At 44.6% G+C, this 25,773-nt stretch overlaps 1 protein-coding gene across 1 annotated transcript in view; it reads left to right on the forward strand.

Annotated features, from left to right (window-relative positions):
* IGF1R (insulin like growth factor 1 receptor) overlaps nucleotides 1–25,773 on the forward strand; it is a 1,159,892-nt gene that overhangs the window by 181,866 nt on the left and 952,253 nt on the right. Inside the window, exon 3 of the mRNA XM_086958078.1 lies at nucleotides 11,140–11,691. Within this exon, the coding sequence (XP_086814204.1) occupies nucleotides 11,140–11,691 (552 nt within the window). The remainder of the gene's footprint in view (nucleotides 1–11,139; nucleotides 11,692–25,773) is intronic.

Consider the following 25,773-nt stretch of genomic DNA (forward strand, 5'->3'; position numbering starts at 1 on the left):
AAAGAAAAGCATAATCTGAGCCTCCGGTCCTGCCATAGAATTTCTTAGAAGGTGGTTCAGGATATGTAGGCTCATTTGAAGGTCTATTTATGGTGATCAACTCATTGTTAAAAATGTAAGTACCAGATTCCTGTGGAATATTAGAACTTAAATAGTAGGTCCCAACCTCATTTAGATTATCTGTTCCTTTTTTAATTCATGTAGGTTTGTGGAAGAGATAAATAAAGCCGTCTAGTGTACTCTGCCCCCAAGACATTTCAGAAAGAACCATGATTCATTCTTGTAATTCTCTACCGAGGTAGCTTCCTGTAATTCATTGTATGATTGATACAAGGGCAGTCATTTGGTTGTGCAAAGTCTGCTTGTTTCAGTAGAACAGAAAGAAGACAAAGGAACACATTCGAATTATCTACTTTTTTGCAAGCATAGACAAGTGCCTGCTTACAGAAGGCAGTTATGCTGCGGAGGGGGGTCGCATTTATCTGTTAGAGTCGTTCCTGGGTTTTAGTGACTTTTTCCCAGTAGTCCTTTTTTCTTTTTTTCCTTTTCACATTTTAAGATGTTTAGTTGAAGTAGTACGCTAGAGTAATACATCATTCATTGTGTCCAAAAAGCTGTTTCACAATTCCTATTTATTGTGTATTGCCAAAGCAACTACAGACAGGCCGTGGAAATGTAACTTATGATTCTGAAACGCCTTCACACTTTATCAACCCTGATATTTCGATGACATTTAACTTTAATAAACTTTGGAGAGTGTTAAGTGTTCTTCATGGACTGTTGTTGAAATACTAGCTTGGGGACGACCACCAAGGTCTGTTGCAGTTTCACTGAAGCTTGTGATTCAGTGTATCTTTCAGCTCCAAAAATTCCGTGAGCATTTCTATTGACTGTGAGGTTTGAGATGTGAATGCGTATGTAACTGGAATGCGTGTGCTTAAAATAAGCTTTTGCAAAGCCAATAGGTCTTGCTATGTGAGCTCTAGTGGCTTTGTCAATGTATATTAGCTGTGTTGCACAACAACGTGGCTGCTGTTCAGCATGGCTAAAAGTTAATGGTATGTAGTGGTAGTGTACAGTGTAGTGGTGTACAGTAGAGTGTCAAAGTGGAGCGGGGTGGAGTGCAGTGATGTAGAGTAGTACAGTTATGCGTGTAAGTGACTAAAGGGTCAATAGAGATGGCAGATAGGGCGAATGTATTCCTGTGATAAAAGTAGAAAAGCACATTCCATGTCATGTCCGATAATAATAATGACACGCTTATAAAATAAAATAAATAGTATGTTGCAAAAAGATGAGGAAGAACATGTACTTGGGCTGTGCTCCAGGGAGGAGCTAGCACAAGAAAGGAAAGAAAGCATACTGGAGCTAAGCAATCAAAACATTGCAAATAAAAGTGACAATGTAATCAACTAATGGTAAGCTTTGGCGGGTTGTAAACCCACTGAATATAGTTATCAGTATGTCTTGTAGCACAAGGCATGTGCTAGACAGGTGAGACCTAAAAAGATTTCAAGCTGTATTAATGGCTACCTACAACGTTTTTCAGTGGATATTCAGTGAAACATCATTTCTGGGCCTTCTGCTGGCAGGTGTAAGACATGCCATTGAGATTTAACTCTTGCAGGCCCACTGTTTCACTCGGTGTCTTTGCCTTGACAGGATTATTCAGGCCATGCTGAGGGTACTGGATACTAAGAACGCGGTTGCAGGCCTGAATGAAGACGTAAGCCTGTACATGCTTTAGCCTGGAACTTACATTTTGCTTAGAGTTGATTTGTGTTGGTTGGGTTTGTTTAGTTGAGGTCAAAAATGTATTTGATTTGGAGGTTTGTGTTTTTCAAAGGAAGTACAATCTCCAAAATTGTCGTCCCTTGCTTCTGGGGGCTCAGAAAGAGAGATATACGTTTAAGAATTTTCTTCACTCTATAATTTGGAGATCACACAAGGCATTATCAGTCGTCACATACTGAAATTTTTCTAAGATGAGCACATGGAGACATACCAGTTGAGTATGTTTACAATATCCATTTATTTATTACCATCGCACCTTATTGATTGAGTACAGGAAATGGAATATCAGTACTTGAAACTTTGAGATTCCTTTACACGGAGAGTGCATGACTCATTGCCAGTTCTTCCACTACCTTTAATTTAATTTTTTGGAGGGGAATTGGATTTCCACAGAGATGTTTTTTTTACCCTCACTGTAATAAAAGAAGAAATATTCCAGATCAATTTTGTCGATATTCACAAGACTTCTTACGCCTCTCCTGGTACAGGTGAATACTCGCTAGAGTAGAAGCAGCCTCTTTAAGAAAGTTCTCCTCGCATGCAGATTTGCATAAACATTTCACCGAGGAGAGTAATTTTGTGCATCGCTCACTACTGCTGGAAATGCCATTTGATAGATTAAAAAGTGTAGCGAATTTAATTTGGGGAAATAGAATGTGTGACTGTTAGTTGGGTGTGTATGAAAGGAGGGCAAAGCAAACTTACTAACCAGTTTCCAATGAATGCCAGTTTCATGAAGTTCAATTTACTTGAGTGAATTTCCAAAACGTTTGCTTTACAATTAATAGTAGTGTTCATTTTATACATACATCCCCCTTATGCACATTTCCTATCAGTCTTTTTACATTGAATATGAGCACTGTGTACAGTTTTCAGGAGGAATGTGTTTGTGCGAAATGCTTATGTGGCCCACTCTCGGATACTATATGGCAGTTCCATACACCATGTGTCCGAAATATCTTCGCGGTATATGACCATATTGTATTCTTCTGCAGTACATATGCCCAGGCTGCTGTCCATTAGACCGAGCTAGCCAAGTATCTGCATATGTTACTGCCCCATCGCATGTGTGTTTGGTTCTTGAAAAGTCAGATTTGAATAGTCCTTTATACAGAAGTTAAACACAAGGTTTTATTTTCTGGTGCCAAGGATCTAAACTGGCTTTCTCATGTAATTGATTTAGCCATTTTAATGGTGTATGAATGATTTTACTAATAGTTTTGTATCCTTCTGTGCCATTTTGCTATTGCTCTATGAGAAACTGAAATCATGCATGTCCGTTATGCTCTTTAAACAGTGTTTCTTTGAGAAAGAGAATAAATATGTCAATATCTTAGAATCTTTTCCAAGTTTCATCACTTTAGCCTTCTCTTGAGCGGTCATTCGTTCGCCGTGGTTGGTACTTTACAAGGTGGGTAGATTTTCATCAGTCTGTCTTATTGTGAAAATACATTGTAACGTAGCACTTAATAACTTGGTTTTTAACCCCTTCCATGCTGGTGACGAACCCCAGCCGTCATGCACTACGGTGCTCGTGTGCTGATGACGGCTGGGGTTCGTCATGGCCCGCCTGTGTTCGGCCGGCGGCCGCACACGGGAAAAAAAGCGGCCGCATCGAAGGGGTTAAGGGAATTATGGCCTCATGAGATGAAGTGCACAGGACAACACAGTTTGATCAAGTGTGAAAGCTTGAACTAACAATTCTTCTAGTTCACAACCAGCAACTTATTTTGCCAAAAATTACTGGCATTTCCAGAATACTTCATTTTCCCCAGGAATATGCTTTACTTATAGAAGAACAAAGGGTAGGTCAGCGTTATAGTTCGGGACGGACTGTATATGTTTCTTACACCTGGTCCATGACGAGTTGGGCTTTTTCTAAACTGCACTTTTATTTTCGGAAGCATCAGATAATATGGCAGTTTTGACAGGCGTACTATATATACACAAAAAACATACACTTAAAAACGTTCTCTCATTTTCATCCCACTATTGCTCACAAAGCTGGCATACTTTTGACTCAAGTAATTAACAGTCCTCTTCCTTGTAGTTCAAGTGAAATTAGTGCTAAAGATTCATCTTCTTACCTGACGTTCTACTTTACACTTACTGTTTCAGAAGTCTTCGAAAGGAGTGCATTACTATCTTCATGGTGAGATGGTTAGACTGTGGATTCATTAGGCCCTATTGTTTTAGGTGTATCATTGCCTCCTACACAATAAGGCTGATAGCTTTGGGTGTAGCCGACAGAAGGTTCCTAGTAGCTAAGCAATTCTCTTTAGATTGAAGCCCACACTCTGGTTTGCAAAGATTTCTTGTGGACATTCTGAAAGCTTCTCTGGGAATGCATTCTGCCCACTGCTTACCATTGGCTTTGTGTTTTGAAACTCAGTTGCTTACTTTCTATTTGCTGGCTTTATTTGTTTAAGGTTGTCTAGTATGCCTGTTTACTTTATTCTTCACAAGTGCTCGATTTCTGTAAACAAGTCTTTAAATGTTGTTCTTATTTTGACACATTGCTGTGGATTCAGAGACAGAGATCAAATGTCATGATCTGTCATCTGAGGGACCTTGGTGTCTACTTTTCTTTTTCTGACTTCAAAGTGAGAGGATTTCTGACAACCTTGCTAGGGTTGTGAAAGGAAAAGCTTTTTTTTAGCACACAACTAAATTTAGATGTCTGTAAAGGAATTGTGCTGATATTTAAGAATATATCAGAATTAGGAAAGCACAAGTGAAGCACTTTTTTTTGTAATTCCGAAGTGTTGTGGAAACAAATATTTTAATATGATCATAACAAATCTGTACACTTGGTGATGTCATTTCCACTTATTATCGTTTATACACTGTATGGTTTTATCAGTAATACTGTATGTCTGTACAAATGTAATATTTATTTCAGTTGAAAATGTGTTGTCTGTCATGTCAGTGCACTACCAGACCATGCATATTCCACAATACTCCACTCCACTCTACATCACTCAACTTTACAGCACTCTACTCCACCCTATGCAATTTTGCGCCCTTCCAATCTATGCCACTCCACACCACGCCAGGCCACACCCCTCCACGACACACCGCTCCACTCTGACATACCCCTGACTGTACTCGAACATGCCACTCCACTCTACCACTCCACTCCATTCTACTGTACCACGCCAGTCTTCTCTGACACAGCACTCCACTCCGACACTCCACTACACTTGGTGCCGCTCCCTTCCACGCCACAACACTCTAGATCACAACACTTTAGGGAACTCCCTCTACACCGCTCCACCACACTGTCCTCCTCTCTACTCTACCACACTCTACTCCACTCTGACAACCTACTCAACTCTATGCCACTCCACTCTATGCCAATCTAGTCTACTATGTCACTGCACTCTACGACACTCTGCTCTCCTCTGCCACTCCACTCTGACGATCTACTCCATTATCTGCCTCTCCACCCTGCGCCATTCCACTGTATGACAACCTACTTTGCTACTCTCTTTGCCATTCCACCGTACGACTATCTACTCCACTCTTAGCCACTCCACTCTGACAGTCTACTCTACTCTGCTACTGATTACTCCACTGTACGACACACTACTCCACTCTGACACACAACTCCATTCTATACCACTCTGACAATCAACTCCACTCTCTGCCACACCACTGTATGCCACTCTACTCAGTTGTATGCTACTCCACATTACTCCACTCTATGCCACTCTACTTTCTACACTGTACACAATTCCCTCTATGCCACTCCATGCCACTTTACTCAACCACGCTCTACGCCCCTCCACTCTACCACACTCTGCTCCCTCCACGACACTCGATGATGCGCTACTTCACTCTGACTCCACTCCACGCCCCTCTGCTCTACACTCTTCCCGACTCTGCTCTACACTCTTCCCGACTCTGCTCTACACTCTTCCGGAATCTGCTCTAAACTCTTCCAGACTCTGCTGTACACTCTTCCCACTCTGCTGTACACTCTTCCCACTCTGCTCGACACTCTTCCCAACTCTGCTCGACACTCTTCCCGACTCTGCTCGACACTCTTCCCGACTCTGCTCGACACTCTTCCCGACTCTGCTCGACACTCTTCCCGACTCTGCTCGACACTCTTACCGACTCTGCTCGACACTCTTCCCGACTCTTCTCGACACTCTTCCCGACTCTGCTCGACACTCTTCCTGACGCTGCTCGACACTCTTCCCGACTCTGCTCGACACTCTTCCCGACGCTGCTCGACACTCTTCCCGACTCTGCTCGACACTCTTCCCGACTCTGCTCGACACTCTTCCCGACTCTGCTCGACACTCTTCCCGACTCTGCTCGACACTCTTCCCGACTCTGCTCGACACTCTTCCCGACTCTGCTCGACACTCTTCCCGACTCTGCTCGACACTTTTCCCGACTCTGCTCGACACTTTTCCCGACTCTGCTCGACACTCTTCCCGACTCTGCTCGACACTCTTCCCGACTCTGCAACACTCTTCTGATGGATACATCTGCCAGTGGATTCCTCACCTTGTGAATATTCCCCTGCGTCAGCAACATTCGGAAATACTTTTTGTAGCTTCCTGCCGACGTGGCTGACGTCACAGAAGCACAGCATCGTGCGCGGCTCCGCTGACGTCACCGATACCATAATAGGCCCACGTCAGCGTGATGACATCAGTTCTCTTTTTTCCGCGTCGTCGACGCCAGCGGTTTTCGAGGGAACCTCCTATAGCTTTGATAGTAACTTTATTATTGTTTGTTGGTTTTCGTGTTTCTTGTATCGCTTTTTCCAGGCGATATGTCATCGAAAAAGACCGGATTCAAGCCGTGTGGTGAATGCGGTAAGATGATGCCGATCACAGATTCGGATGAGGACTGCGTTTGGTGCCTGAGCTCAGACAATGATGTCCAGGGGTGTCCATCCTGTAAGAAGATGAATCCCAAGGCCCTTCGTGGGAGAGAGGCGAAGCTCCTGGTTGCCAAGATGAAAAGCAAGAAGGACAGGAAGAGCTCGAGGTCACGGTCGAGGTCTCATTCGAAGTCTCACTCGAGGTCGGCATTGGGGCATGCTTCCAGGTAGACTAAAAAGAAGCACAAGAAAAGGAAGCATGGATCACGACATCATTCTGGGAAGGATTCGGATTCAAAAACCAAGTCGCCAATGAGAAGACATCGTAAAGATGAGGTCTCTCCTTCTCCAGAAGTTCAGGACCCGGAAGGTGAGGCTTCGCCTATGGAGTCGCCGAAGCATTCACCGGCTCAAGTGTCGAAATCCCTCTCCGGTTCCTTCTCAATCACCGACTTGAGAGGAAGTAGAGGCTCCATTGCCAGAGGGTTCGATGACATAGGGTGCACCAACCCAAGGTAGAGGTCGAGATGACTCCGGTTCCTCAAGCAGCCTGTGGGTTCATACCCTCCCTTTCTGGCCCCAGGTCGAGACCCTACACAGTTTTTAAACGCGATGTATGGAGTCTATTCTAGAGCCATGTACCCCTCTGGAGCACCGGCTGGTCCCATGGGTCCGATATCTTTTAATCTGGGGGTCCCCCAGACGTATGCTCCGGCGCCTTTCATGCCATTTATGCCGGGTCCGACGCCGCCCTGACATTTCTCGGCGCCGCCGAGGCCTTCGATGCCGATGCCCTCGTCACCGGTTCCGGTCCGACCTCGAGAACAGTGGTCAGGTCCTCCGGGCTCGACGGTGGCTCCGTCGGAGCCGATTCTGGATCCGCCGACGCTGTTCCCGAAGGATCGGTCGAGGCGTGAAGCCCAGCGACTCTTGGAGGAGCAAAGGTACTGGGAAGCCGAGATGGAAGAGGGTGAGCTGCAGGAGTCTGAGGATTTGTTTGACGATTTAAGGGAGGCTAGTGAACTGGAGCTGTCTCCTGATTGGGACTTAGCCTCTGTCTCTGATGCCCCTTCTATGGATGTGACACCATACCATGTTGTCATCAGGAAGGCGGCGGATCTATTGAACTTAACTCGTCCAACTGCAGAGTTAAAGTCAAACATTTTGACAGAAGTCTTCCATTCGCTATCCTCTCTAATAGAGCCCATGCTTCCTTTCAAAGATGCTTTAACGGAGCCAATCTTAGAAGTATGGAATAGACCTCTTACAGCACCTGCTGTTTCAAAAGCTGTTGCGAGAAGATACAGGGTGGCTCCTGGTGACCCAGACTTCTTATCTTCGCACCCTTTGCCAGAGAGCTTGGTTGTACAGGCTGCCTGCTCCAAAAAATCCGTAGGTGCTTTTCCTTAGGTGCCTGGGGACAAGGAATCAAAAAAGAAGGACCAAGCTGCGAAGAAAGTCTTTTTATCGGCGAGTATGGCTCTCAAATCAACAAATGCTACATGTCTCTTGGGACGCTATCTCCATGCTTTGATAGATTCTGTCAAACAGCTGGCTCCTAAGATTCCAGATGAAGATAGAACATTTTTTAATGAGGTGCTGGTGGACACTCAGGCTGCTGCTCGGCAAGTCATCCAGAGGGGGTTAGACACTGCTGACTCAGTGGCGAGAGTGATGGGATCTTCAGTTGCCACCAGAAGAGCAGCTTGGTTGAAGTCCTCCCAATTCTCAGTAGATGTTCAGGCTGCCTTAATGGATCTACCCTTTGATGGTTCGGGCCTTTTTGGAAAAAAGGCTGCTGCTACGTTGGAGAGATTCAAGGATAGCAGAGCTACAGCCAGATCCTTGGGTTTGCAATCCAGGGGAACTGTAGGCAAAAGGTATAGGGGATTTGGAAGGTCCTCCTTTCGTGCCTACTAGCAGCTGCAACAGCAGCAGAAACAGCAAAATCCGCTGTACAAAATTGAAGGGGCAGACAAAGAGCTCGTCCTCAAGGACATCAAGCTTACTCCTCCTCCTCCTCTTCTTCCTCTACCCACTTCCCTCCAACATCAGCAAAGCAGCCCTAGATCCGCCATTCTGGATCATGCGGGTCCTGTGGGGGTCGGCTTACCTATTTTCTGCAGGATTGGGAATCGGTCACATCGGACCTTTGGGTTCTCAATTTCGTGGAGAATGGGTATGCTCCTCCCTTTCGGGAATTCCCTCCGAATTACCCTCCTTGTCAAGGTTTTTGCTCGGAGGACCACCTGCTTCTCCTGCAGGAGGAAGTCCTCATGTTACTGACAGGCAGAATCTGTATCCACCAGAAAAAGCATTACCGAAGGTAAGTAACTTGTTCTTCTCGACCCTGCGCCACTCTTCCCGACCCTGCGCCACTCTTCCCGACCCTGCGCTACTCTTCCCGACCCTGCGCCACTCTTCCCGACCCTGCGCCACTCTTCCCGACCCTGCGCACTCTTCCCGACCCTGTGCCACTCTTCCCGACCCTGCGCCACTCTTCCCGACCCTGCGCCACTCTTCCCGACCCTGCGCCACTCTTCCCGACCCTGCACCACTCTTCCCGACCCTGCGCCACTCTTCCCGACCCTGCGCCACTCTTCCTGACCCACTCTTCCCGACCCTGCGCCACTCTTCCCGACCCTGCGCCACTCTTCCCGACCCTGCGCCACTCTTCCCGACCCTGCGCCACTCTTCCCGACCCTGCGCCACTCTTCCCGACCCTGCGCCACTCTTCCCGACCCTGCGCCACTCTTCCCGACCCACTCTTCCCGACCCTGCGCCACTCTTCCGACCCTGCGCCACTCTTCCCGACCCTGCGCCACTCTTCCCGACCCTGCGCCACTCTTCCCGACCCTGCGCCACTCTTCCCGACCCTGCGCCACTCTTCCCGACCCTGCGCCACTCTTCCCGACCCACTCTTCCCGACCCTGCGCCACTCTTCCTGACCCACTCTTCCCGACCCTGCGCCACTCTTTCGACCCTGCGCCACTCTTTCGACCCTGCGCCACTCTTTCGACCCTGCGCCACTCTTTCGACCCTGCGCCACTCTTTCGACCCTGCGCCACTCTTCCGACCCTGCGCCACTCTTCCGAACCTGCGCCACTCTTCCGACCCTGCGCCACTCTTCCGACCCTGCGCCACTCTTCCGACCCTGCGCCACTCTTCTCGACCCTGCGCCACTCTTCTCGACCCTGCGCCACTCTTCTCGACCCTGCGCCACTCTTCCCCGCTCCTCACCCCTTCCCCCACTCTTCCCCGCTCTGCGCCACTCTTGCCCGCCACTTTCCCCGCTCTGCGCCACTCTTACCCGCTCTGCGCCACTTTTCCCTGCTCTGCCCCACTCTTCCCCGCTTTTCCAAGACACTCCACTCTACTCCAGGACACTCTACGACACTCTACTGTACTACAGGACACTTGATTCTACGACACTCTACTCCTCTCTTTGCCACTCCACCCTGCTCCCCTCTTTGTCACTCTACTCCCCTCTATGCCACAATCTACTCAACTCTTACACTCTACAACACTCTACACAACTTCATACCACTTTACTCCACTCTGTGACCCTCTACTCAAATCTACGCCCCACCACTGTACTCCACGCCACTCAAATATGGCATTTTACTACACTATACTCCCTCCACAACACTCAACACCACTCCCCTGTACGATATGCCACCCCATTCTGCACCACTCTATAGCAATCTGTGACATTCTATACCCCTCCACTCTATACCACTCCATTCTACAACATTCTATTCAACTCCTTCTGCACCACTCTATGCCACTTAACTCCACTCTGACACACAACTCCAATCTACACCCTACTACGGCACACCACACCACTCCGACACTCTACTCCTTCCAAAACACTCTACTCCTTCCAAAACACTCTACACCATTCCAATACACTCTACGCCACACCACTCTATGCAACTCCGCTCTATGCCACAAGATGATGTGCTTCTCCACTCCACTCTATAACATTCTGCTCCACTCTGACAATCTACACACTCTATGCCACTCTACTGTAAAACACTCCAAGCACCTCCCTGTGCAAGTTACTTATGTTTTAGCACCCTTTGAAAGTTATGGATAACGTGTATTGGAAAGGATTGGTAGTTAGTTTTGAGAAAAGAGACTTATTCCGAATTTAAAGGGGTGACTGCTTCAAGTTGCCTATTCTGTGTAATCCCTGTTAATTAGCCAGTTCAGTGTAGTTCCATTTCTGTTTCACTGAAGGAAAACATGATGTACTTTAGGTACTGGCTGTACAATGAAGTGGAATCACTATTTCCCCATCTATTCCTCCCCTCAACTCTGTTCTGCTGCTTCTTGTATCGTCTACTTTTTTGAGGTGTTATTAAAAAGGATTCATTTTTTTGTGCATAGAATGTTTTGTATCACTTTTAGGATTTAATAACCGAAATGCTTATTCTTCTTTGAAAGTACGTTTTTTTGTTCTCGTAAAATATTTAGCATCTTTTTATTCCCTTTTGTAGTTTGTTGGCCAGGCTATGACATCCGCAACAGTGTTGATGAGCTGAAGCGTTTGGAGAACTGCACTGTGATTGAGGGATATCTACAAATCCTGCTCATCTCCAATGCGAAACCAGACGATTTCCGCAACATCCGCTTCCCCAAACTCACCGTCATCACAGACTACCTACTTCTTTTTCGCGTCTCCGGCCTGGAAAGTCTCAGCGACCTCTTCCCGAACCTCACAGTCATCCGTGGGCGGAACCTCTTCTACAACTATGCCCTGGTGATCTTTGAGATGACGAATCTCAAGGAGATAGGATTGCATAGTCTTCAGAGCATCCCCCGTGGAGGTCTCCGGATAGAGAAGAACTCTGATCTCTGTTACCTTTCCACAGTGGACTGGACTTTAATTTTGGATGCTGTGTACAACAACTACATAGTTGGGAATAAGCCACCAAAAGAATGCGGAGACCTGTGTCCTGGGGCAATGGAAGACAAGCCTCTGTGTGAGAAAACCTCCATTAACTATGAGTACAGCAGGCGCTGCTGGTCCGCCAACCACTGCCAGAAAGGTAAGTGTGATTAAATATGTACAGAATACCGAGCATCTGCTCTGTCACTTTTCGTTCACCTGTATTCTTTTGCGAATTGTCTGCGGACTTTCCCCGCACGATGACCTAGTTTGGTACCATAAAGCCAATCAATATGAACATGTGTGTTAATCCATGAATTCTTTAGTCAGAACATGTTAATATTGTTGAAGTATTAACTAGCCACACTATACAGTTGTGCATGCGTTTGTCTGTCCTGTATGTATGTATACTTATTTCTGAGAACGCCTGGGTAACAGTGAGACCTTTTATAAACTATTCAGAGATGATGTAGCATAAGAAACCAAAGGCTCAAATATAGCCCTCTTAAAAGGTTGCTTACCCCTTTTCCTGCATCAGAGAAGATGGCTGATACTTACCAATTATGTTTTTGTTTGTCGATATTGATTTTCCTCATAAGCAAATGTGTATTCCGCTCGATCGCATGAAATTATTGACTCCTGATACATGAGAAATGCTTGGAAGGGGATTTATTCATTAATTGGTTGCGCTTGTAAACTGGTATCTTTCAGTTTTTGCTATTACACTGCGTGTGCACTATAAATGCTCCTCCGCTCTAGGAAGTGCATGTGTTTCAGACACTAAACAGAATCTTTGAAGCTAGTGTATTGGACCTTCTTTTGTGTCGTGTCTATAGCGCGGTGTGTGCTGTGTAGCCCAACACAGATGAAACCTAGTGAGATGTGTTTGGGCTTATCCACTGTTAGTTGGAGTTTTAATTGGTCGTTTGGAAGGGAAGATTACAAAATGTTTGTGTCCCTCCAGTTCTAGTGTTTCAGAAGTGTTGTGGTAAATGCAGTAACGTTCTACTGCCTCGATGCTCCTGTCCAAGCTGGTAATTGGAGTTCACACCCCATCCCACAAGTTTCCCTATCAAGCCAACTGCATCTTGCCTAAATGGTTGTGCATAATGTTAACGTTACAAGTAGAGAGGGGGTTTGCTTTGGTGATGAGAATGTGCATACTGTTCGAAGGAGCGCAGAGTCCTAGTTGAAAAATGGATATTAATATATATCGCATACCCTAGATGAAAGGCTTTGTGAAACTTTGGATTTCGGGGACTCCCAGTCTTGTGGCAGTTCTCTTGCTTCATTTCTTTCTTGTGTTTGTTCCTCAGCGAATGCCTCTTGATCGGTCTGTCCTTGGTCAGACCTTCATCGGAAGGACATCCAGTTTAATGGGAAAGTGTTGTGTGGGCTTTGTGTTTGTCAGTGTGCGCCAATCTGTTTTTGGTTTCCCTTCTTGATTATGGACAGAGGAGGAAGGAGCCTGTGCTGCCTTAAATTTAAGAACGGAAACAATGCGCGTTTGTGCGTGGAAAGGGAACGGCAGAAGGTCGATCCCACACTTTGCGAATGGAATAAAAAGACTTGTGGTGGCACTTAACACTGCAATGAAGCGTTTAGACCTACTTTTGTGCCTGCTACATGGTTTACAGCTGCATTGCAGTGGTACAAGAAGTTTTTCTAGTGTAGGTTAGCTCATGGAACAATCAAAAATATTGATTTGTCATTTGGTTTTTCTCAGTTTTTTAGGTCGAGCAGACCTGCATTCAATGCAAAGCATTGAATGCTTCGCATTGATTGCTGGTGTCTGCTCGACGACTATTGTCAGCCATTTTTGGGAATGTGGACACGAGATGGGCACGAGCGCAGATTTCACCTCGTGGGCGCGCACGGCGCCGTGCCCATCTCCTGCCTCGGAAGCTCCAACACGCATGTGCATACCCAGAGACACACACACGAGCACCCATGCACGCACCCATACATACAGAGAACCCACCCACGCCGTCGCATACACACACACACACACGCGCGCGCACACACACACTGCATACACACACACGCTCCCCCCCCCCCATCCCCTCCCCCCCCTTATCTCACCAGGCTCTTTTCTTGCCCTGTTTTCTTGTGGGCTCTGGCTCCCAATGGATGGGCTGGTGGGGGCGATGCGGCCAGGGGCTCCAGTGCTGCTACGGCGGGCGGGGGCGACGCGGCCAGAGACTCTAGTGCCGTCCATCGCCTCTTGTACGCCATCAGGAAGCGGAGCCGGAGAAGCGGCCAAAAACACACTGCCCCTGTGCGGAAGTGCGTGCGCCCGCCTGACGTCACTTGTGTTTGTTAGTGTTTAATTCTCAGTTTTCACTTCAAAATCTGAGAGGGTGTGTGTCCACTGCGTCCTTTCCCCGCCCCATGCAAAATCGGGTGGGAAATTCCTCCCTGTCCTTCGTGGTTCCACGCCCTCCGCGTACACGGTTGCATCCACTTCACACGACACAAGAACTGTGAACCGACCCCAGGCAGACATCATAATTAATAACCCTACAACGCTTCTACTTCACACACACCACTTGGGAATTCCCTTCCCCGTTCTCTATATCTACGCGCTACTTTATAACCCCGCCTCCATTATGACAGCCAGCCGTACCGAAAATCGTGAAACGGACGTGACGTAATACTGGGAAGTGCTGCAAATAACCCAGCCAGGAGAGAAGAGGGTCTGAACTGAAGAGAAGGTGAGATGAGAGTGGTGAAATGTGATGGATAGAAATGTCATGAAGGAGAGACTGATTCTGGAGTGAAGTAGGGGTTATACCTGGAGTTCTATTATGAAGCTGTATATGAGATTAGAAGCAACACCAAGCTCGTACTGGAGGTTAGACCCGCCCGTAGAGTATGGCCTTCAGGGTGTTGCGGTAATCTAGTCAGTACGTATTGTGTCTGTGAAGGTAACTTCTTCTGGCCGTGAAAAGGGTGACCGTACCTTGAAGTGAGGGGGATGTTGTGTACGGGACATATTCAATGTAAAGTGCTGAAAGTTACTGGATTTGTCCATCCGAGGGTGTAGGCGATAATTGAATCTGTCCACAGAGGGAAGGTAGAGTAGATTATGTGTAAGACTGTAACATGCGGTACCCAATTATTAGCTGGGGCTCGGCACTGAAATTGATATGTGGGCTCAGGAACTTAATTGGAGAACTTATATTCTCGTTTGCACTGGCTTTATAGTGTGAAGTTAGTTGTACGCATTTGCTTGAAAAGACCACTAATGCTACTGCAATAGTGCTAATTGTGAGTGACACGTTCATATATTTAGTCCAAGCTTGGGACTGCTGCCACAATAAAGGGCAATGGTGCCGGTGTCATAAGAGTCCTCTGTTGTTGTCCATCACGCCCCCATTAATGTGTCTTTCATTGGTTGTGTTGATCAAGGGAGCACAACGACACCGATCTCCTTTGCAGTCAGCGCAGACCGGCAAGTGTGTGAGACTTGAAATGCAGTGCACAGACACTGCCGCCCGGGCTGCACCACCGCTGACACTGCTGCCCAGCCCCAGACACACGTGTAAGCCACAGTGATCCTTGATATACACTGCACCACCACAGGCCCTGCCAGCTGCACTGCAGCGCCACTGACACTGCCGCCTGCACCGTGCCACCACAGACACTGTCTGTCGAACTACTTTGCACCACCGCTGACACTGCCGCCCAGACACACGTGTAAGCCACAGCGATCCATGAAATACAAAGCACCGCCACAGGCGCTGCCATCTATACTGCAGCGCCACTGACACTGCCGCCTGCACGTACCACCCCAGACACTGCCAACCAGGCGCAAGTGCCTCGAAGTACACAGCGCTGCCCCAAACGATGCAGCCCAGTATAAGTAAGTGTTCGCCTACATAAAGCCTTGGAAAGATGTGCAGAACTAAAGACACTGGCCGCCTCAAAATAGGTGCAGTTGCACAGTAGCTGCCTAAACTGTTTCTCCCCCGTGCATGCTGGTAAATGCAGTCATTTGTCCTGCCCCTCAGGGTAAATGTTGTGTTTTGAAAATAGTCATTCATTCCCCAACCACACACTCCAAGCTTCGCTGTGAGGCATAGCACGTATATTAAGAGCACAGAACAGCCAATGCACAAACAGCAGCAGTGCAATTTAAACTAGCACCGAACAGGTGCAACCAGACTCCGACCCACGGGCTAAGATCGTCCTGCAGACAGATCGGGAAGAACCCCTTCTGTAAGAGTGCACATCTCATACGCACTGCACGCACATATGTTTTGATATTCTCCATTCTGTGCAACCATTCAACAGCAACTGGTTCAAATATGTTCTCTCAATGTTTCAAGCTTTATTTCAAATGTGACAAAAAGATGTTAATATTTCACTTCTGTTCTTGGATTTACGTCACAATGAAATACACTGAACATAATCTTCACAAAAGTTATTTATAAAAGTTTATGCTATTGTCATCATAAATTACAATAACTTTTATTTAGGTATTAATTATTACAAAAAATAAAAGCCATTGTTATTTGCAATATCAATACATCTAAGTCACGTAAATACAACACGTATTGCATTACAAATGCTATAGGTGTCACATTTGCGAAAGGTGTAACTATAAAAATGAAAAAGCTATTCATTTCACTATTTTCAAAACTAACACATAAATAAAAAATTGTCATTTACAATACCAATAGCTCAAACCTTCCTAATGGAGACCTATTGCATTGCAAATGCTTGTTATTTCTTGTGTCCCAGGCACGAAAAATACATTGAAAATCTCTGCTAGTGTTCAGCCAAATTCTACCCGTAGCCTCATTTGCGTCAGACAGTTCATTTTCATTATTATTACACTGTGTTGTTTACTGACCCCTAAAGGGAAACCCCACAGGTAGAAGCTTGTTTCTGCTGCAAGAAAGCAAAAGGCGAGGGGGAGGCTAGGCTATTTGGATTTAGTGAGCAGGTCAATCAGAAAGACTGCTGGGTGAAAGTTGGGAGCTGATTCCTACACAGCATCCAGTCACTGGCTATTGTCCACTTGTATTAGATACCGAATGTTGGTAATTGGCGGGATTATCAACAGGCCTTCAATTCTCTCTGAGCTAATTCATGATGGCCAAGGCAAAACAAATGTAGTTGTACTGCTTCAATAGGAAGCCATAAATCAGTCCCCGAAGACCTGCCATTTAGCAGGCCACATGTCAGTGGACTGCATGGTCGCAGTCCAACCTCGCCATCACAAGAGAGTAGGTGATGGAGGCAAATGCTTCTGGATGCTAAGAAGGTCTTGAATGCCTTAAAAACAACATTTTGTTTATTTTACGGCACCAAATCATACTAACGTATGTTAAATCGCAATTTACAAACGTGAGCATCACCGGCACCATCTTGCCTAACAAGAGCCATTGTCCGCACGTAAACTGCTTCCATTTTAGGCGCCGCGGCCATCTTGCACTTTGCAAGTCACCCATGATTCACACTGACCGCGCAACCATCCCCAGTGCTCTGATTCAGCATGACCAAATGCACTAAGGTCATAAAACCTTGTCCTCGTGACAAGACCCTGGAGCCACTTCCGGCCCTAAACACGTTTGTCCTTTCATCCTCCAGCCCTTCTGATAACCCCCAACTGCACTTGGCCACTCGATCCAGTCCCAGGCTGTAAACCAAGCCCTGCGGACATAGTTTAATGCCCCCACACAGCAGGACTTGTTGCAGGAACAGAAATGCTTGATCTTATCACTTGCATAACCCTTAGATATGACCGATCACACACATTTACAGATCCTGTCGGAATGTCCTGCTGCGAGATATCAATCACTAATTAAGACCCGGGTAGGGGACGACAAACTGTTGGAACTCTGAGAGAACCTGCTGGGGGCGGGAATTTCTAGGATGGTTGACCACCAATAAAGTTACTGTAAATTGTATAAAAAGGGGAGCAGCGAAGAAGTTGTTAGAACACCTCCTGGAGACATCCCTTGTGTCAGACCTGACGTGTTCTCCTCCGGAGCAATAAACCTGTTCTTGCTTTCCAGTTTTCAGCGCCTGCCTCATTATTTTGGTAACTATTGGTATTGGGAATTAGAGGCCTCTTGCGCCAAACAGCCTGGGTATTCGTTAGAGATTGGCACTTTTTCCACACGTAGTTAAAGTTTGTCGTTTTCATGTAGGTTTTTGATGCTTGGTGTCAGTGAAACTTTTAATTGAGATCTTGTGATCGACACTGAATGAGCTTTCACCATCATGGTAAAGGGTAAAAAGGTTGCATGAGGGTGTTTGAGCCAGCCACGCTATTGTGGAGGGCAATTAAAGTCTACTCTGGTTTGGAATATGCTTTGAGGTGTTTTTGAGCAGTAAGAAGCAGACCATCCTTAGTTTTTTTGCTAAGGATGGGGCTTAACAAGGAACAATCACCAATTAGATTTCCTCAGAATTGGGAATCTTCAGAAACAGAGTCTAGACAGATTGTAGTGCACAGCTTGGAATATAACACTAAAATGCATTTATCAAGTCTTATTGTCAATGTCGAAAGACTTGCTGGGCCGTGCAGTGATGTCATCAATGGGACTGCGTCTTGTGTTGAGTCTTCGGACTGGGACATACATGAGCTCTATCTGTGGGGAAACCGCGTTTACATCGCATGCGCTACAATGCATGCGATTACAATGCAGTCATTACAACGCAAACCATTACATTGCAAGTCGTTTCAATGACTTGCTGTAGGGGGCGCGCTAAACTAAGAAATAGTATAATTTACTACTCCAACACCTTCCCTGCTGTTGCACATGCTGGAGTTGGAATAGTAAATTATACTATTCTTAAGTCCAGCGTGCCCCCTACAGCAAGTCATAGAAACGACTTGCGATGTAATGGTTTGCGTTGTAACAAAGCTGTTGTTGTAACCGCTTGCGTTGTAGCGCATGTGATGTAACATCGCATATTCCTATCTATGATATCGAAGAAGCTGCATTTAGAAATGCTGCTTGTGTTTCAAAGAAGATGGCGTCCTGAGGTAGAGACTATTTCTTTAGCCTAGTCGATACAAGATCGCTGTGTTGGCAGATAGACTGAAGTCTTCTTTTGGTAGTACTTCTAGCATATATGAGTCTCTTTTTTCGAATCTGGCAGTTAATGGGTATCCTTAAATAATCACCAGACACACAAGCAGGGTGTGGACAGAAGGGGGGAGACTGGAGATTAGAGACAGATCGGGGGCCAAAAATTAACACAATATTCCTAAGTGAGGGTCACTACTGTCTTGCTACCTATGAGCTTTGGTCGAAGAAGAGGTCCGCTTTTTTATTGTCTGAATGGCAATGCCCTAGCTTGGCGGTATAGTACTGTAAACATTGTTTCAAGATTGGACTATACTTTTTGCTGATGCAATGTCTACTCCTCCATGGAGTACTTAGTGCTAGGTACGAGTATTGAACGTGCAAGGTTTCCGGTTCATTATTTGCATGTTTACGACGAGCGTCTGCATTTAATGTGTAAACCCAGTCAAAGGACAGTAGGGAAAATACAGGTGCATGCCTCCCACTGCTCTGAACTGTACCCAAAGTCAATATTCAGCAGGCATCTCTTGGGAGGAATAGGACAAATCAGATCTTTAGATCGGTATAAACAAGGGGCTCCCTGCCAGCCGACACAGGAGAGTGAACAAAAAGTTCCACTCCAAAGAGTCGAAAGCCTTCATGACATCTAATAGTGCTGCTATTGCCGGGGAGTGAGGGGCGAGATATTGTAGCAGAGCAAATATTGTTCTCAGATTATGTGAGGTGGAGCGACTCGGCACGAATCCGGACTGATCTGGCCGTACGATTAATGAGAGTAGCAGTTGTAATTTGTTGGCCAAAAATTTAGCAAAGGTCTTTGCATCTAGGTTGATTAGTGAGAGCGGTCGGTAAGAGTTGCACCTCGAGGGATCGTTGACCGGTTTTTAACAGTGTAATGATAAGTCTCATGCATGGACTGTGGTAGGCCACCGTTTTGCAGGGCTTCTTGCTACATCACTAAAAGTTGAGGGGCAAGCAACTCTGCATATTCTTTATAAAATTTGGACGTGAGGCTATCAGCCCATGAAGCCTTGTCTGCCGGTAAGCTTTGAATTACCTGCCTTATGTCATCCGCAGTAAACGCGTCATCAAGGTATTCGCGATGCGCCCTGCTTAGCCACAGGAGTTCTATCGAATCCAAATATCCTAATAATTCGGAGTCAGTCCGGTCCGACTGAGAAATGTATAGTTGTGAATGGAGGTTTTTCATTGTGTCCTGGATCTCTGATGCTGCCCGTGCCGGCGGTACTAGGGAGTGAGATGTTCAGTGATGAATGTAGAACTTTTGAGAGGTTTTAGGAGATTTGCCAGTGTCTTCCCAGGCCTTCCCTGTATCTGCGTGCCTGTGCATATTTATGCAAATATTTTGTCTCTCTCTCTCAGCCGCTTTTTGAAAAGCTGTAAGTTTACCTCGGATTTGCCCTAGTACTGAGGACGATGGAGAGTGGAAGAATTGTAGTTCCAAATTTCGGTTCTCGCCCTCCAGCCTACCCAAACTATTGCGAATGTCTCTGAGTACCCCTTACTGTAGAGCTATGCAAGATCCCTGAATCACCAATTCGAAAGCCTCCCATATCGTTCCCATGGAATCCACCAAGCCCACATTGTGTTCAAAGCATTCTATTATATTTTTCCTAATCTCTTCCCTGAATACTGGGTTGAGCAGTGCATTTGGGGGAAGCCGCCAGGTGAAAGGTTGAATATAGGGCTACAGAACTAGGAATTTTATCATGACCGGAGCATGATCAGACAATGTGTGGGGTGATGTGTGCCTCGTGCCTCCGGTTGCCCAAGAGTGCAGGACTCATTCCAGACATTAATATCAACCCAGTCATGTGACCTTATCAACTCCGTAAGTGAGCTGCCTTTTCAACATAAATCCAAAGTATGCCATGGAATGAAACAACACAGAGGTGAATCTGCAAGTTAACAGCGGGTCTGCAGCGATGGATACTTTTTGGGTGAGGCAGTGGGGTTATTTTTCCCCCACAGTTAACTTATATCTGCCCAGAGCCAACATGGAAAGAGCTATCTAAGATCCAGCTCAGGGCCAGTCAGTACACTGTGTACCTTTGGTTAACATTTGTTTGCTGATTAAATTACGCAGAGCATTGAATAACTTTTTTGTCGTCTCTTGCTCCCACAAAAACAGGCCGCTCCGCATTGCTAAAAGTTTCCCCAAAATTCTAAGGTTTTATTGTGGTAAAAGGAGATGATCTAATTAGCAGGTAGGATTAGCTGCAGAGCCATTAAGTAGTTCATTATTGCATCAGGGAATGTATGGACTTAGAAAACTGGCAAATGAAATTGTGTGGTCACTTCTGCTTCTTCTTCTCCACATTGGTTATGCCCTAAATTGTAAACTCTTGCACACTTGTTTTCCTGCTCAATTTTTACTATGGATGGGTGGAGTTTGCGGCTTTGTAGTGTGCAGAAGTCTGTGGAGTTCCGCTCCATCCTACTCTGTACTCGAGAATGAATGCATTGCTATGAAAATCATAGGCAGCGCTCAATAAAAAGAATTTGACAGTTGTTCCTGGTTCATTAAAAGTTTGAGACTGTCAGATGTGCGAATTCCACTCATTCCAAAATGCGATGTGTTGGAAAGAGGAACAGTAGACACACACATTTCAGCTTTTCATGACACTTGAAGTGTGACATAAATCGTGTGGGTGACAGCCTGAATTTCTGCAAATACTTCTGCAACAGTATTGTGCTCTGTTGCCGGTCTATCGCCGTCTATAACGAACAGCCTAAATCAGGACAACCCTACTCTGTCGGCGTTGCACAGACCTCCCTCAACCTAACCAAATTCTTCTTGTGTTTTTTACCTCTATCCTTTCTTTCCGGTGCGAGCCAGTGGCAGCACAGGTCCAGCTGCGTGGTTCTTTCCCAGGCATTCAAGCATAGTCTCAGCAGTAAGCAAACAGCGTGTAGTGGTCCCAGTGGACCTCTTAGTGTAAAAAACAAGGACCCCCTGAGGAAAGAACTAGCTGTACTCCTAGGTCAGGGATAAATCATATAGGTACACAACAACCTAGGCAGACCAATAACTTGTCAAACAGATATAATATGCGCAAGGGACCCTATTCAAAATGAGGTTAAAAAACAGAATTTATTGGCAAATATATCAGAAATTCATAAAATATTATAAAAATAATTTCCATAAGACAAACATACAATAAAAAATAGTTCAAACAACTATAAAAATTACATAATATGTAAAGCAATCACAATATAAACAGCACAATTAAAAAACAAAATTCAGAATACACAGAAAATGTTCGTGGCACAGAAGTAATGACTTTCGACGCGCGTTTTGGCGACCAGCGCCTTCTTCAGGACAAGTCACACAGTAACTAACCTAAATAATAATGAACATAGATATTAAAACCAAATAAGTACATTACATAACATATTTAATGACAAATACTGAATTCTAAATAACTAATACTGTTGTATTTTAACTAACATTTGTTAAAAACCTCGAAAGAAATGGCGTAAATTTTGTCCAAGGCCTATCTATAGACAAGTTCATTATACTAAAAGATACACCCAACACGTCATAGATTTCTGTGCTTGTTTCTCTGAGAACCCATAGTGACTATCAATGTAGCCAGTCAATTGGAGAAATGGATTGGACTTCAAAAAATGTTTACTCAATAGGATGGCTGATTAAATTCATAATATAAAAAGCTCAAAATGTCAAAATTAAAATAAAACGCCTAAGGGATATTAACCAAAGGATAAAAGGACTAGTCGTGGTTGGAATAGATGAATTAGTCAAAAAAGCTGTATCAGTTCATTCATGTTAGTAAGGCTTACTTACTTCAGTCTGTAAACGTTTAAAGCTGCCAATTGTTTTATTCTCGAGTAGAAAAAAGAGGATATGAATAAAATCAATTAATGATGAGGGTAATCCTGAATTCTTTGTTTCACTTTAATAAAAAAAGTAATACGTTACAGATGTTTAGGTTTGTTAGATAGGCAACACAGTCTTATGCGCAGCTCTTTGATATTTTTAGTTATTAAATTGGTATAGAGAATATTAGACCTAGTTATTCTACCTATTTTCAATGAAATCGTTATACTGATTAAATGTTAAGGTGTCTATGGAGATTATAGCACCATGACTAATACCTTAGGACGATCTTATCAATAGGAAAGGAAAAATTGACAATATCAGTCTTGAAAAAATCAGTCTTGGAGGATGGAAATATATTTACCAATGTTTAAGGTATGAATCAAGACATCCACAACAGGAAGTTGGTAATATTCTTGTCCAAAAGTGCAATCTATAAATAACCATTATCCTAAGATTACAAAAAGTAGGAATCCTACAATAAAGACATGGTTTTTAAACGGCTAAAGCCGATGGTGTAATATTACATACCTAAAGGAAATTGATGTTCCTTTTTGGTACGCATACAGACGATGGCTGTATTGGATTAGTTTAAACTAATCCAATTGGACAATTGTTATTTATAGATTGTACTTTTGGACAAGAATATAAATAACTAAAAATATCGAAGAGCTGCGCATAAGACTGTGTTGCCTATCTAAGAAACCTAAACATCTGTAACGTATTACTTTTTTTCTTACAGTACAACAAAGAATTCAGGATTACCCTCCTCATTCATTGATTTTATTCATATCCTCTTTTTTCTACTCGAGAATAAAACAATTTGGCAGCTTTAAACGTTTACAGACTTAAGTAAGTAAGCCTTACTAACATGAAGGAACTGACACAGCTTTTTTGACTAATTCATCTATTTCAACCCTGACTAGTCCTTTTATCCTTTGGTTAATATCCCTTAGGCGTTTTATTTTATTTTTGACATTTTGAGCTTTTTATATAATGAATTTCATCTGCCATCCTATTGAGTAACATTTTTTGGAGTCCCATCCATTTCTCCAATTGACTGGCTACAGTGATAGTCACTATGGTTTCTCAGAGAAACGAGCACAGAAATCTATGATGTGTTGGATGTATCTTTTAGTATAATGAACTTGTCTATAGATAGGCCTTGAACCAAATTTACAATGCGATTTCTTTAGAGGTTTTTAACAAATGTTAGTTAAAATACAACCGTATTGGTTATTTCGAATTCAGTATTAGTCATTAAATATGTTATGTAATGTACTTATTTGGTTTTAATATCTATGTTAATTATTATTTAGGTTACTGTGTGGCTTGTCCTGAAGAAGGCGCTGGTCGCCGAAACGCGCGTCGAAAGTTATTACTTCTGTGCCACGAACATTTTCTGTGTATTCTGAATTTTGTTTTTTTAATTGTGCTGTTTATATTGTGATTGCTTTACATATTATGTAATTTTTACAGTTCTTCGAACTATTTTTTATTGTATGTTTGTCTTATGGAAATTATTTTTATAATATTTTATGAATTTCTGATATATTTGCCAATAAATTCTGCTTTTTAACCTCATTTTGAATATGGTCCCTTGCGCATATTATATCTATTTGACAAGTTATTGGTCTGCCTAGGTTGTTGTGTACCTATATACCCAGTGGACCTCTTACCATGTGTCTGCAGCAGCTTTGCAAATCAGAGGCCCGTTTGACACAGCGACAGCTACCCAGTAGTAAACTGGCCCAGTCGGAATTGAGAGAAGCAGAGTGAGGCACCTACTTGGCAGTGGTCACATGACTTGGCAATAACCAATTACAGGAATGTGGGACGGCAGTCGCTTGTGGGAGCTGCTTGCAAACAAAACGGTTTCGGTCTGTGGAAAAATAAAGAGGACATCGTGCGCATCTTAACCCCTTTCGCCTCAGGGCAAATTCCTCCGCGGCGCTTGGGGGATGGGGTGTGCGGGCAGTGCCACAGTGCTTGTGACTAGCTGGGCTCATCACGCTGCATGGTGGCGCTGTGATCAGGATGAGCTGAGTTCGTCATGACCATGCCCGTTTTTCAGAACGCTCAGCGCAGCGGGGGAATTAGCCCCACGTGTGAGCGCCGCCCGTGTCATGACAAGCTCAGCTAGTCTTGAGCACAGCGCAACCATGCCTCATGACGAGCTGAGCTCGTCATGAGCACGGAAGGTGTTAATAATATGCAGGCGATTGAGTTAACCCGTAGCATACAGTGACCAGGCCCACATAATTCGTTTTTATTTCTTTATTTTTTAATGAGTGTTCGCGATTCCTACTCTGCTAGTACTGTGATATTGTTTGAGGTGTTTCTGGCAAGGGTAGCAGCAGCTTTGGAGAACGTTAGCTTTTGCTTGTTGATTGTAGGGGTGGTCGGCGTGGGCAAACACCGCCATGTGGCACAATCCCAGTTTTTTTTGCTGAACTCTGCGCTCAAATCGGCAAAACTCTGCAAACTCCGCCCTCCCTTGATTTTGACCCATTTGTCAAACTGTATTTGTTTTAAACTAAATGAAGCTACGTGCTACATTTCCATTTGAAAACTATTAGTTAAATTATTTTCACCCAATATCTGTTTTCTTGCAAAATTGGAATGCGGTTTCCTAACACGTTGGAGAAAAAAAGAGAGAAATAAAATCACATTTGATTCATGTAGTGATGCAAGGAGTTGTCGGTAGATTTCTGCGTTTTTCACTGCTTGTTGCGCACTGGAGAAAAAGCAGGTAGGTCTATCGTAAAATAATCAGAAAAATGGCTGTAACTGGTTCGGGTCAACCAGTGCACGGTGGGTTTGCTTTCAGCTCTTCCTACAGTATAAACTATTCTCAAACACCTGCTGTAGACAGTCAAAAATTATGACCTGACTTACCCATGTCATGTGGCAAATTCTACCAATATCCCATTACCCTTTTAGTTTTTGAGAATAAAGTCATGATATTAGTGTTTTTTTATTTTATTTTAAATACGCCCTTATTCTTAGAGCCTTACACAGGGTACGGTTTTGGATGGAGCCGATCTGACGTAAAAAATGACATCTTTGCCCTGTTCCATTTGGGGTTCTGGACAAAGTCATCATGCTTTACGTATACTTATGTCTTGACTAGAAGTCACTGTTAAAATGTTGTATGCCACAACAGTATTAAACTAGACAGTGTAGTGTTTGTAGCTCATCACCTTAGCATTGAGCTAAGTGAGGCTCAGAGATTTAGGGCCTAATCCTTTTGTGGACAGTGTCCCTCTGATTTTCTGCCTCATGTAGGGTGAAGTGAATTATGTAATTTACATTGTTTAAAACTATTTCTTAC

The sequence above is a fragment of the Lissotriton vulgaris genome, chromosome 2_1 (assembly GCF_964263255.1).
Source record: "Lissotriton vulgaris chromosome 2_1, aLisVul1.2, whole genome shotgun sequence".
NCBI classification, from domain to species: Eukaryota; Metazoa; Chordata; class Amphibia; order Caudata; family Salamandridae; genus Lissotriton; species Lissotriton vulgaris.